Raw genomic sequence first — 14636 nt, forward strand, 5'->3', positions numbered from 1 at the left:
GTAGTAAAAGTAGAAGTACTCAGATCTTGTACTTGAGTAAAAGTAGAAGTACTCAGATCTTGTTCTTGAGTAAAAGTACTCAGACCTTGTACTTGAGTAAAAGTAGAAGTACTCAGATCTTGTAGTAAAAGTAGAAGTACTCAGATCTTGTTCTTGACTAAAAGTACTCAGATCTTGTACTTGAGTAAAAGTAGAAGTACTCAGATATTGTATTTGAGTAAAAGTAGAAGTACTCAGATCTTGTAGTAAAAGTAGAAGTACTCAGATCTTGTAGTAAAAGTAGAAGTACTCAGATCTTGTACTTGAGTAAAAGTAGAAGTACTCAGATCTTGTAGTAAAAGTAGAAGTACTCAGATCTTGTTCTTGAGTAAAAGTACTCAGACCTTGTACTTGAGTAAAAGTAGAAGTACTCAGATCTTGTAGTAAAAGTAGAAGTACTCAGATCTTGTTCTTGACTAAAAGTACTCAGATCTTGTACTTGAGTAAAAGTAGAAGTACTCAGATATTGTACTTGAGTAAAAGTAGAAGTACTCAGATCTTGTAGTAAAAGTAGAAGTACTCAGATCTTGTTCTTGAGTAAAAGTAGAAGTACTCAGATCTTGTAGTAAAAGTAGAAGTACTCAGATCTTGTTCTTGAGTAAAAGTACTCAGATCTTGTACTTGAGTAAAAGTAGAAGTACTCATATCTTGTACTTGAGTAAAAGTAGAAGTACTCAGATCTTGTGATGGAGTAAAAGTAGAAGTACTCAGATCTTGTACTTAGTGAAAGTAGAAGTACTCAGGTCTTGTTTTTGAGTAAAAGTAAAAGTGCTCTGATCTTGTACTTGATTAGAAGTACTCAGGTCTTGTACTTGAGTAAAAGTAGAAGTACTCAGCTCTTGTACTTGAGTAAAAGTAGAAGTACTCAGGTCTTGTTCTTGAGTAAAAGTAATAGTCCCAGAGTGTAGGAATACTCTGTTACAGTAAAAGTCCTGCATTCAAAATGTTCCTCAAGTGAAAGTAGAAAAGTATTCTCATCAAAATATAGTGAAAGACAGTAAAAGTAGTGATTGTGCAGATTGGTCCATTTCAGAATAATAGATATGATATGTTTTATAATGATTGATCATGAAAGTGTTCTCAAAGCTGGTTAAGGTGCAGCTAGTCTGAATGACTTTGTATACTGCAGGGTAGCTTGTGGATTTACTCCAGGTGGAACTAAAGTCTGATTTAACACTTGATTAGATTAGATTGATTTCAGACTCACGGAGGAACAGAGGTTTTTCACAGATTTCCCGAACTTCTCCCCGAACTCCAGCGGTTCGTTCTGGATCCTCCTCTCCATCTCCGCGGTTTTGGGATGTTCTCCTTTTTGTCGGAGGGGGGGCTTCCCCGCCGTCATCTCGTAGATCAGACAGCCGAGACCCCACCAGTCCACGCTCAGCCCGTAGTGTTTGTGTCCGATCACCTCGGGGGCTGAAACCAGGAAAACATCCAGAGTTTCAGGGGTCAGTGGAGGAAGAGAGAGGAACCCGAGGATGTTCAGGGTGAGTGTAAATATCTGATATGTTTCCTTTATTGTTAGAAAATCATGTTAAACTTTGTTTGTATCTATATATAATATAATTATAATACCTGAAGATATAAGATATATACCCAAAGATCTTGAAGTGACTGTTATTTTGTATATATTGATTGTTGTGCTTTTATGTAAGTCTTAATGTGTGCATATCTGTCTGTTGATTGTGTATATATCGGTATTTGCATACATATTTATATGTTTTTGTATTTGGGATTGTGGGAAATGGTATTTAGATCTCTCTGTCTGTACACACAAACTGAAAGATTGACTATAAAGTTGAGTTTGACTTTGAGGTAATCTTATATTCCTTAGAGCAGGGGGGTCAAACTCAAATACACAGTGGGCCAACATTAAAAAATGGCTACTAGTGGAGGTCCGGACTGGTTCAATGTTTATTGCAGAACGTATTGAAATGAACTTATTGCACATATTAAACCTGGAACTAACAAAGCTTCAATGATTGCCTATAAAAACAACATTAAACATTAAATAATCAGTTGATTCATTTCTTCTGGCTCTATCTGCAGCTTCTCCAGAGTCATTTCTTATGAGTACATTTTCCCACAGGCCAACAACAGCTTCAACAAAACTATTTCCCTCAAAGAGAAACCAAACATGCCCTGTTGTCGTGAGAGAGAAAGTGCAGAAGGAAACATCCATTAAACTCAGTGTGCTGCTCTGTGATGCTAGCTCAGATACTTGGCATCTCATCTTGGGTGCAAGGTCATCAATGTTTGGGCTCAGGCTCTGAGCTGAGGAGACCCTCAGGATGGAGTGAAGGTGTGCGTGCAATATACCGGAGGGCCAGATCTAATAGGAATTAGAAATGATCCTGAGGGCCGAAATTAAATCCACCACGGGCCTGATTTGGCCCCCGGGCCTCGAGTTTGACACGTGTGGTTTAAAGTGATGCAATTTGCAGTTTAAAATATGGTTTAAAGAGGTTTTAATCCAATCAAACACCAAATACTGTCTTTGATTGTCAACAGAGGCGAAAAGTAGAGAGAGACCTGAGCATGTTTTGTTATTTTACAGTCAGTGTCTTAACTGCATGTCATTCGGGTGAGTATGCTGTATTAATATGTATTTCCTTAAAAAAGACAAAAAATGTATTTATTTGTCATTAAATGTCTTTTTTATCTGATTTATTGTTGATATTGTACTTCTTACACTTTTAACTGCACTTCCTTTCGTAGTGCCTGCTCTGTAAAGATACAACTTCTTAAAATGCAAGAAAAAATAGATTATAAAATATAAATTCAACATATTGACCGATCTAAACGTACCCATGTACCCTGCGGTGCCCACCTTGCCCTTCACCAGCGAGCCCTCGCTCAGCCTCACAGCCAGGCCCAGGTCAGAGATGCGGATGTGTCCTGAAGGAAATAAACAACAAATATATTAATAGGAATCACCCAACCGGTTTATTTTTCCACCGTTAAGAAGACGGACTTTCCCTTCAGCTCTCAGTCAGCCCCTCCTCCAGAGCTGCTCAACCACAACATTTCATTCAGTACATTTACTCCAGCACAACACCCGAGTAGTGATAAGAAATATGTACCAAAAAAACAAAGAGAAATGTCTGGAAAATATCTGAAAACGCTCCAAAAATAACGTGAAAAATGTCTGAAGATTCCAGGAGAGAAATGTCCAAAATAAACGTTTCTAATTAAAGTACATTTGGAGCTAATACTTCTAGAAACCTGAGTAGATTCTGAGTGTTTCTTCCCATTTTTGTGTAAAGAAACATTTTAAAATACACAGAAGATTGTCTGGAAAATGTCTGAAAACGCTCCTAAAAATTACGTGAAACATGTCTGAAAATTCCAGAAGTAAGAGAGAGAAATGTCCAAAATAAACGCTACTAATTAAAGTATATTTGGAGCTAATGCTTCTAGAAACCTGAGTAGATTCTGAGTGTTTCTTCCACTTTTGGTGACAAAAATATGATTTAAAAAACACAGAGAATTGTCTGGAAAACGCTCCAAAAATTATGTGAAAGATTTCTGAAAATTCCAGGAGAGAAATGTCCAAAATAAACGAACCTGAGTAGATTCTGAGTGTTTCTTCCAATTTTGGTGCAAAGAAAAATGTAAAAATGCACAGAAGATTGTGTGGGAAGCGTTTGAAAACGATCCAAAAGTTACGTGAAACATGTCTAAAAATTCCAGAAGTAATAGAGAGAAATATCCAAAACAAACGTTACTAATTAAAGTATATTTGGTGGTAATACTTCTAAAAACCTGAGTAGATTCTGAGTGTTTCTTCCACCTCTTGTGACAAAAATAAGATTTAAAAAACACAGATAATGATGTGGCATAACGTCTGGAGAATGCCTCGGAGCTCTCCAAAAATGTTTGTTTAAAAAATACACAAAAGATTTTAAAAAATGCGAAGAATTCCAGAAGAAATATTAAATAATTTCTGAAATGTTTCCAAAAGCCTTATTTAAAAAGTACCAAAAACAAATGATGATGAATAATGAAACTATTTGTTTATAATATTCCTTTACTTCTACTTTCAGTAGGTAACATTTTGAATTCAGGGCTTATTAATTAAGTAATTAAAGAAGGCAGATGGATCTACTTTCAAAGAACACTTGGTGGAAAGTGTCTGAAGGAATCTGTCAAATGTGTGTGAAAAATGCCAAAAGAAATATACAAACAAAGTCCAAAAGCATACATGGAAATAAGATCCAAAAAAGAAATGATGACGAATGAAGAATCTGTTTTGTTTATTTACTTCTGTCCCTAACTATACCGGACTTTCCCTCGTAAGAGAGTATTTTAAGACCATAGCTTTTCTATTTATACTAAAGCTTCCTCCTCCTCTGGTTACGGCTCTTAACAGGAATGTGTAATAATTGAAAACCCGCAGAACCAAAGGTAGATCCAGGTCTCCTAACCCTAACCTAGGAATGCAGGAACAGGTGCTTTTCTAAAAATAGAAACCACACCTGAGCGGAGTTCACTTCCTGAACCTTTGTTTGAACCGAAGGCAGAGGAGGACTGGCTCGACTCGAACCTTATCTTCAGAATCAAAACACAGACAGCGTTTCATCAGCAGATCCACGCCATTAGATAAACATTACACGGTGTTCTAGAGATATGTATTGGCCACCAGTAACTAAGTACATTTACTCAGGTACGGTACTTAAGTACACTTTAGAGGTACTTGTACTTTACTTGAGTATTTCTGCTAATAAATATATTATTCTGAAATGGACCAATCTGCACAACGACTACTTTTACTGTCGCTACTTTCACTATATTTAGATGAGAACACTTTTCTACTTTTACTTGAGGAACATTTTGAATGCAGGACTTTTACTGTAATAGAGTATTCCTACACTGTGGTACTTCTACTTTTACTCAAGTACAAGATCTGAGTACTTCTACTTTTACTCAAGTACAAGATCTGAGTACTTCTAGTTTTACTCAAGAACAAGATCTGAGTACTTCTACTTTGACTCAAGTACAATATCTGAGTACTTCTACTTTTACTCAAGTACCAGATCTGAGTACTTCTAATTTTACTCAAGACCTGAGTACTTCTACTTTGACTCAAGTACAATATCTGAGTACTTCTACTTTTACTCAAGTACCAGATCTGAGTACTTCTAATTTTACTCAAGACCTGAGTACTTCTATTTTACTCAAGTACAATACCTGAGTACTTTTACTTTTACTCAAGTACAAGTTCTGAGTACTTCTACTTTTACTCAAGTACAAGATCTGAGTACTTCTACTTTTACTCAAGTACAAGTTCTGAGTACTTCTACTTTTACTCAAGTACAAGATCTGAGTACTTCTACTTTTACTCAAGTACAAGTTCTTAGTACTTCTACTTTTACTCAAGTACAGGATCTGAGTACTTCTACTTTTACTCAAATACAAGATCTGAGTACTTCTACTTTTACTCAAGTACAAGTTCTGAGTACTTCTACTTTTACTCAAGTACAAGATCTGAGTACTTCTACTTTTAGTACTTCTACTTTTACTCAAATACAAGATCTGAGTACTTCTACTTTTACTCAAGTACAAGATCTGAGTACTTCTACTTTTACTCAAATACAAGATCTGAGTACTTCTACTTTTACTCAAGTACAAGATCTGAGTACTTCTACTTTTATTCAAATACAAGATCTGAGTACTTCTACTTTTACTCAAGTACCAGATCTGAGTACTTCTACTTTTACTCAAGTACAAGATCTGAGTACTTCTACTTTTACTCAAGACCTGAGTACTTTTACTTTTACTCAAGTACAAGACCTGAGTACTTCTACTTTTACTCAAGTAGAAGACCTGAGTACTTCTACTTTTACTCAGGTACAAGATCTGAGTACTTCTACTTTTACTCAAGACCTGAGTACTTTTACTTTTACTCAAGTACAAGACCTGAGTACTTCTACTTTTACTCAAGTACAAGACCTGAGTACTTCTACTTTTACTCAGGTACAAGATCTGAGTACTTCTACTTTTACTCAAGTACAAGACCTGAGTACTTCTACTTTTACTCACGTACCAGACCTGAGTACTTCTACTTTTACTCAAGTACAATATCTGAGTACTTCTACTTTTACTCAAGTAAAATATCTGAGTACTTCTACTTTTACTCACGTACCAGACCTGAGTACTTCTACTTTTACTCAAGTACAATATCTGAGTACTTCTACTTTTACTCACGTACCAGACCTGAGTACTTCTACTTTTACTCACGTACCAGACCTGAGTACTTCTACTTTTACTCAAGTACAATATCTGAGTACTTCTACTTTTACTCAAGTACAAGATCTGAGTACTTCTACTTTTACTCACGTACCAGACCTGAGTACTTCTACTTTTACTCAAGTACAAGATCTGAGTACTTCTACTTTTACTCAAGTACAATATCTGAGTACTTCTACTTTTACTCAAGTACAAGATCTGAGTACTTCTACTTTTACTCAAGTACAAGATCTGAGTACTCCTCCCTCCTCTGTTTCTCACTGACAGTGAAGGCATCACGATGCCTTCACTGTCTCTTACGTACCGTTGTCGTCCAGCAGGATGTTCTCTGGCTTCATGTCTCTGAGGAGGAAGCAAAGCACTTTGTTTAGAGGTGATGAGAGCAGAGATATCGAACATGTCGTGTCCTGAGAGATAGAGACCGTTTGTGCTGCACAGAGAGGAGGAAATGAACCTGAGTCTTTTATCTAAAGGCACATTACAAATGCAAATAGAAATGAAGTGTTTATAAAAGACACTGTTGTTCAATTCAATTCCCCAGCAGTAAAAACAAGACCAGCTGGAATGATGACGAGTAACTGGAAACTCCAGTCCATTACTTTAATTGTTTGTAATTGAAGAAGATCGTATTGTTTTTTTAATGCAAAATGATGTCATGGATCAACCTGTTTGACTTTCTGCTGCCTCTCCAAGAACTGCACAGTATGAAGTACAAATACTTAATTACTGTACTTAAATATCTTTCTGGTATCACTGTACTACATTTCTACTTCTTAATTTTTCAAACAGGCATGGTACTTCAGTTTGAACCTCTGGCTGCTCCTTAGCTTCTCTTTGGTTAACTGGACTCACAATGTACATTTTACGATTATATGTAATTAATACGCCATTCCTCACACACTTAATGTAAACAATATCCTGCTTTATATTTGTGTTTAATGTCAGTCGGCCCTTCAGTAGTGTCACTTGTATATTTACTACTTTTTTAATGCTGTTTCATTTCTATTTTGAGATGTTTAAACTTTAGAAGGTTTAATTTCTACTCTTTTAATTCCTATTTAAGTGCGTTGCCTTGTTGTCTTTGATGCTGCTGCAACGCAAACATTTCCCAAATTCTGATCAATAAAGTACATCTTATCTTATGATCTTATCTCAGATCAGTATATTCAGTCATTGCGTGTCATACAGAAAACACCATCACACATTTTGAAGTGACTTTTATTTTGTTTAACTTGATTTTTATGCTTTTATTGTTGTCTTTCATGTGTGCATATGTATAAATGTGTCTGTTGATTGTGTATATATATGTATATACATCGTTTTAAATATATTTGTATTTTTCATTCGTCTGGATTGTGGGAAACAGTATTTCGATCTCTAAGTCTGTACACACAAACTGAAAGATTGACTTTGACTTGACTTGAAATACTACCACTCCTAACACTTACAGAGAAATGAAGTGGAGTAAAAATACGTGGTTATAAATGGAAAAACAGTAAGCTCAAAACTCTACTCAAGCACAGTGTAAATGTTACTTTTCCACCTGTTTACTGTCCCTTGTAGTGAAGTATTCCGACAGTATATTATAGATATCAGAATCAGAATATACCTACTGACACATGCAGTCTGTGGTTTGTACTTGTTTAACTTTTGTCTAGTTTCTAAACAGATATGAGGAGCTGTGAGCTCTGAGGGCTAACAGCTAACAGCTAACGGCTGTTTTTCTGTGGTTCTCATTGAAGATGACGTCACGGCTCCGCCTACACTGCGTTGCTATAGTTACTGCCCCAGCTACTAAACTGTAATGGAGACGCAGCATAAAGTGAGCCAGTCCTAACAAGGCCTAGCCATACTGAGCGAGGCCGGGCGAGGCCCTGTATTGGAAATGCGCCATAAGAAGCAGGCGTACAAAAATAAATAAATCCCCCTGCAGACCCCCACTCACCTGTAGACTATTGACTTCTTGTGCAGGTGCATGATTCCACAGCAGACCTCCGCAGCGTAGAACCGGACTCTGTTCTTGTCGAGGCCCGGCTGCCCGATGTTGTGGATGTGGAACCTCAGATCCCCCCCGCTCATCATGGTGAGCACCATGCAGAGCGAGTTCTTCGTCTCGTAGGCGTACCCCAGACTCACCTGGAGACAAACAAAGAAATAATGTAGAGATTTATTCCTCCTCGTAGGGAAATTCAGGTGTCAGAGATCAGCACAAATGTCATTGTGTTTCTTATTTATTTAAAATTGGCTTGGTTAACTCTTTGGGTCACTTTTTTGGCTCGTGTTTTGAATGTTAGATTAGAGTTCTAAGGAATAAAAACAATATTTATATGGCGTAACTTAAAATGAATAACACCGTTTTATTCTGTAACCGGATGTTCACGACATTGTCAACACACTAGACTTCCTGTATGCTCAAACGGTGTTAGCATTAGCATGTAGCTAATATTATGTTTTGTGTACGTGAATTTAAGGATAAATGACACGTGGTGTTGCACACTAAACACACTGTCTGTAACCCTCACTTATTGACGCTGCAATACTATTATTAGGGAATGTTTAAATGACCAACAGATATTAGAATATTGTAACACTAACATCAGAAAACGACGGCAACCCAAGTAGGACATTTGACACAGTGGCTTTTGGCAAAGCTCAAAAATAAAAGTTGAGAGAGATGACTTATTGTTATTACAACGTGACTTCACTATTATTTAACAACTCTTTTTATTGGGTTCTTTTATTTGGGGTTAAGTAAATTGTCAGAATAAGTGAGAAATGGATTTAACTTCTGTTAGACAGCTATCATACTGAATAAATATTTACTGTGAATGTATGCAAAAATGTATGGCATATAGCTGTCTAACAGAAGTTAAATCCATTTCTCACTTATTCCGTCAAGTTTTCTTTTCGAGCTTTGCCAAAAGCCACTATGTCAAGTGTCCTACTTTTGCTTTTCCTACGGTTGACGTCCGGAGTTGTCCAATATGGCGGACCATCTCACACATGCGCACTGCAGATCGGGCAGAGCTACAGATCGGGGAGTGACAGTGACAGTCGTTTCCTCCGGAGCATCACGTGAAGCGACGTCCTTTTGTGATGACGCCGCACAGCTGAACGTCTGACAGCAGCAAGATCAGTGCATGCGCTGCATCATCCAATCAGTGAGCGATACACAGTAAGGGGGCGGGGCGAGGGTATGAGGATTTCACCGGAGCATGTCATTCATATATAAGGTAAAAAGAAGTGGACCAAGTATTGAACCTTGTGGCACTCCGGTGCTTAAGTCTAGAGCTGGAGAGTCGATTATTGACGATAACATGCTGACGCCTACCAGCGAGGTATGATTCAATCCAACTGAGTGTTAATGGAGAGCAGTTCAAAGCTGACAGATAAATTAAAATATCACCAGACTTATCTTTTTAAGGGACAGTTGACCGACACATCTAAAATACTCTTACCTGTTTCCTCTTATCTGTGGTGTTATTTATCAGCACAAACATCTTGAATGCATTTTAAAACACTGAACAGAGAGAGTTTGAGATGTATAATCTCACCACGAATCTGCTGTCCAGCGTCTCCAGGATCTGCTTCTCGTTCAGAGCCATGGCTTCCCCCCTCCTCTTCTTCACGTGAGTTTTCTCCAGCTTCTTGCAGGCGTACATCATCCCAGTGGCTCGAACCTGACACGCCCACACCTGAGACATATCAAGGTGTAGTTAAGTAATTAATGGTATGGTATTCAAGATCAATTTAAAGTTACAGATAAAGTTATTATATTTCAATTTATTTTATTTGATATTTGATTATATTTGTATTATGTTTAGATTTATTTGAATTTATATTTTATTATATTTTATTTTATTTTAAATTTTATTATTATTTATTTATTTTTCTCACTTTTTACATTTTAAAATATCTTTAATTGCAAACTTGACTAACATAAACATTACATAATTGTATCCGGGACATTACCTCTCCAAAGCCTCCCTTCCCCAGCACTCTGTACTGTCTGAACGTGTATTTGGTGATTGGCCGCCTTGAAAAGGAAACACAGCATTTTGTCGTCACTGATTGATTTAAAAACAGAAACAGTGAAAGTGTCTCGGAGTCAACAGTAAGAGCAATGAAGCGTTTTAGAGAACAAGCAGAAAAACCAGCTTCCCAAGTCATGTGTCATTGTGCTTTGTCTGTCTGTTTCCTTCTTTACAAACACACACACACACACACACACACACACACACACACACACACACACACACACACACACACACACACACACACACACACACACACACACACACACACACACACACACACACACACACACACACACACACACACACACACACACACACACACACTGACCTCTCCAGCATCTTCCACTGCACGAAGCGCTCAAAGAACATGCTCTGCTGGTACTGACTGAAGGGTTCTTCGCTCAGGTAGTTGTGTAGATCTCTAATGCATGAAATGAAGGGGTTAATTTACAAATCAAACCTGCTCCACCTGTCACCCTGTCAGAGCCTTTCTGACTCACAGACCATCATAACCTGAGAGGCTCCAACAGCATCCTCTGGGACCCAAAGCGTGCTCTGAGAGAGAACCTGAACTGCTACCATCTGATGGAGATCTCTAAAGTCAGCCTGAAGCATCCTCTGTGCTCCAGTCAGTCCTCTCAGTGAACACAGAGCTGAGTCCAGATCAGATCCAGCTGAAGGCTCTCTGAGCAGCTCTCACTGGTCCTGCTGTTATGTTACATGTTTGTTTTTCATGTATTGAGTCTTGATGTTTGTCTGTTGATGTTACACATGGAGCTGCTGTGATGCAAGTCACATTTCAGACTTGATCTGAGTATTAAAGTATTATCGTATCGTATATATATAAGGTCGATATGGCTCTTTAAGAGAGACATTCAAGCACTTTTGAACCCACATTTCCACACTCTCAAAGCCTTTATCGTCTCATGTAATTGTTACTTTAAATGCGATTGGAAGAATGAAGTTTACAGAACTATTTTACAACCCACAGTAATGAAGGTTTGTAATTCACCTTGTTTATTTGACAAGCTGTTTATAAAACCTTTCTATGTATCAGTGTTGTAGTCAAGTCACCAAGTCACGAGTCCAAGTCACTCTCGAGTCACCACTATTCGAGTCCGAGTCCAAGTCCGAGTCACCTAAGGAGAGTCGTAGTCGAGTCCGAGTCATCGTGCCCAAGAATTCACGAGTCCAAGTCCGAGTCGCGTCAATCAGTGCCGAGTCCGTGTCGAGTCACGAGTCCCGAAAATCGGCACTCGAGTCCGATTCCAGGACTAGTCCTCCATCTTTGCTGTGTGTTGTGTCTTGATATGTGTCTGTTGATGTTACACATGGAGCTGCTGTGATGCTAGTCACATTTCAGACTTGATCTGATTATTAAAGTATTATCGTATCGTATATATATAAGGTCGATATGGCTCTTTAAGAGAGACATTCAAGCACATTTGAACCCACATTTCCAAACTCTCAAAGCCTTTATCGTCTCATGTAATTGTTACTTTAAATGCAATTGGAAGAATGAAGTTTACAGAACTATTTTACAACCCACAGTAATGAAGGTTTGTAATTCACCTTGTTTATTTCACGAGCTGTTTATAAAACCTTTCTATTAAACCTTTCTTTAATTAGTTTTTGATCTGTATTTTTGAAAATTATGTAACTTTTGTTTTTATCTTTTTTCATCATATTGTTTATTATATTATAACTTACTATTTGTTTTTAACGCATGTCAGATATGCAAAACTAAGCTGTCTGTGGCTCTTTCCTGCAGTAACGCTGCACATTTCCCCTCTGTGGGACTAATAAAGGGATTCTGATTCAAGTCACCAAGTCACGAGTCCAAGTCACTCTCGAGTCACCACTCTTCGAGTCCGAGTCCAAGTCCGTGTCACCTAGGGAGAGTCGTAGTCGAGTCCAAGTCATCGTGCGCGAGAATTCACGAGTCCAAGTCCGAGTCGCGTCAATCAGTGCCGAGTCCGTGTCCCGAAAATCGGTACTCGAGTCCGAGTCCAGGACTCGAGTCCTCCATCTCTGCTGTGTGTTGTGTCTTGATATGTGTCTGTTGATGTTACACATGGAGCTGCTGTGATGCTAGTCACATTTCAGACTTGATCTGAGTATTATCGTGTCGTATCATCGTTAATTTAATTTAATGCGCACGTATGTTAGCAGAAAGAGAGAGAGGTGAACTCACTCCCTGCAGCTCAGGAAGACGTCGGTGCAGGAGTCGACCTCCAGGCGGCGGATGCAGCTCTGCTCGTGTTTCTGCACCACGTACACACACTTTATCGACTGCAGACAAAGCATTAAGACGGTCAAACAATCGTTTCACGGCTGTCATGTGCATGTCAGCTAAGTGTAGATATGGCAATGACAAACTGAAGTCACAGAATTATATATTAGATCAATAATTTGCAAAGTGCAAAACAGATGAATGTTTATGGATTTTCTTTAAAAAGTTCAGGTGCTAATCGTTTTATGGCCTGAGGGATGAATGAGTAAGGAGAAGGCTTTTTAAATGCCAGGAATTTATAGCTAGTGCTCACAGTGTTGTTGACATTAGAACTGAACTTTGTGTGTGTGTGTGTGTGTGTGTGTGTGTGTGTGTGTGTGTGTGTGTGTGTGTGTGTGTGTGTGTGTGTGTGTGTGTGTGTGTGTTTGTGTGTGTGGTGTGTGTACTATAAACAAGAGATATGATGTATAAACACAAAGCAAAAAAGGGTCCAAGAAGAAATGTCCCTTTATTTTATATTTATACATTTTAATTGTTTATATATTTTTTTAATAACACATATTTCATATTTTAATAATGTATCTATTATTTCCTTTCTTGATCTATTTTTTTTTGCGTTATTTGTAGTAAAGATGTTTGTATGTGTGTGCCGTTTCCAGACCTTTCTCATGAGGTATTTCTCGATGATGTTGACACCGAAATCTTTCCTCTCTTCGTCTGACTTCATCTCGAAGTCGTCCTAAAATAAATGAAGAAGAAGAAACAGATGTTCAGAAGAAGAGAGGATAACAGGTCGGTTCCTTAAAGGTGTTTTTTTTGTTTTATAGCATGTCAATTATCTGCAAAGGCTAAAATCCCAAAGTGACCTAAACATCAGCAGGAGAGGACTCTTTAAAGTAGAGACACTACATACTGATATACACCTGAACATCAGCAGGAGAGGACTCTTTAAAGTAGAGACACTACAGACTGATATACACCTGAACATCAGCAGGAGAGGACTCTTTAAAGTAGAGACACTACATACTGATATACACCTGAACATCAGCAGGAGAGGACTCTTTAAAGTAGACACACTACATACTGATATACACCTGAACATCAGCAGGAGAGGACTCTTTAAAGTAGAGACACTACATACTGATATACACCTGAACATCAGCAGGAGAGGACTCTTTAAAGTAGAGACACTACATCCTGATATACACCTGAACATCCGCAGGAGAGGACTCTTTAAAGTAGAGACACTACATACTGATATACACCTGAACATCAGCAGGAGAGGACTCTTTAAAGTAGAGACACTACATACTGATATACACCTGAACATCAGCAGGAGAGGACTCTTTAAAGTAGAGACACTACATACTGATATACACCTGAACATCAGCAGGAGAGGACTCTTTAAAGTAGACACACTACATACTGATATACACCTGAACATCAGCAGGAGAGGACTCTTTAAAGTAGAGACACTACATACTGATATACACCTGAACATCAGCAGGAGAGGACTCTTTAAAGTAGAGACACTACATACTGATATACACCTGAACATCAGCAGGAGAGGACTCTTTAAAGTAGACACACTACATACTGATATACACCTGAACATCAGCAGGAGAGGACTCTTTAAAGTAGAGACACTACATACTGATATACACCTGAACATCAGCAGCAGAGGACTCTTTAAAGTAGAGACACTACATACTGATATACACCTGAACACCAGCAGGAGAGGACTCTTTAAAGTAGAGACACTACATCCTGATATACACCTGAACATCCGAAGGAGAGGACTCTTTAAAGTAGAGACACTACATACTGATATACACCTGAACATCAGCAGGAGAGGACTCTTTAAAGTAGAATCATTATAAACTGAGTAATTAAATCCAGTGTACCGCGTAATTACTTTGACAAACCCACAACACCCATGACTTCTTTTCAGTGACTTATTTATAAATGTTTCCGTCTCCTTCTTCCTCGGATTGTTGGTGATCTGCCAACGTTTCTGTTTCATCATAAATCTGAGTTTTAAGGAGCGCCTGCCACACACTTTAAATGTCATTTCCTCA

General features: G+C 38.2%; 1 protein-coding gene across 1 annotated transcript in view; it reads right to left on the reverse strand.

Annotated features, from left to right (window-relative positions):
* The window catches only part of LOC307025349 (G protein-coupled receptor kinase 5-like), a 28806-nt gene that overhangs the window by 7621 nt on the left and 6549 nt on the right, over positions 1 to 14636 (reverse strand). Inside the window, exons 4-12 of the mRNA XM_079659983.1 lie at positions 13220 to 13297; positions 12520 to 12617; positions 10654 to 10746; positions 10261 to 10324; positions 9843 to 9983; positions 8234 to 8424; positions 6593 to 6630; positions 2848 to 2937; positions 1247 to 1455 (exon numbers count right to left, since the gene is read on the reverse strand). Of these exons, the coding sequence (XP_079516109.1) occupies positions 1247 to 1455; positions 2848 to 2937; positions 6593 to 6630; positions 8234 to 8424; positions 9843 to 9983; positions 10261 to 10324; positions 10654 to 10746; positions 12520 to 12617; positions 13220 to 13297 (1002 nt within the window). The remainder of the gene's footprint in view (positions 1 to 1246; positions 1456 to 2847; positions 2938 to 6592; positions 6631 to 8233; positions 8425 to 9842; positions 9984 to 10260; positions 10325 to 10653; positions 10747 to 12519; positions 12618 to 13219; positions 13298 to 14636) is intronic.

This window comes from Notothenia rossii (genome assembly GCF_949606895.1).
Source record: "Notothenia rossii genome assembly, chromosome: 11".
NCBI lineage: Eukaryota > Metazoa > Chordata > Actinopteri > Perciformes > Nototheniidae > Notothenia > Notothenia rossii.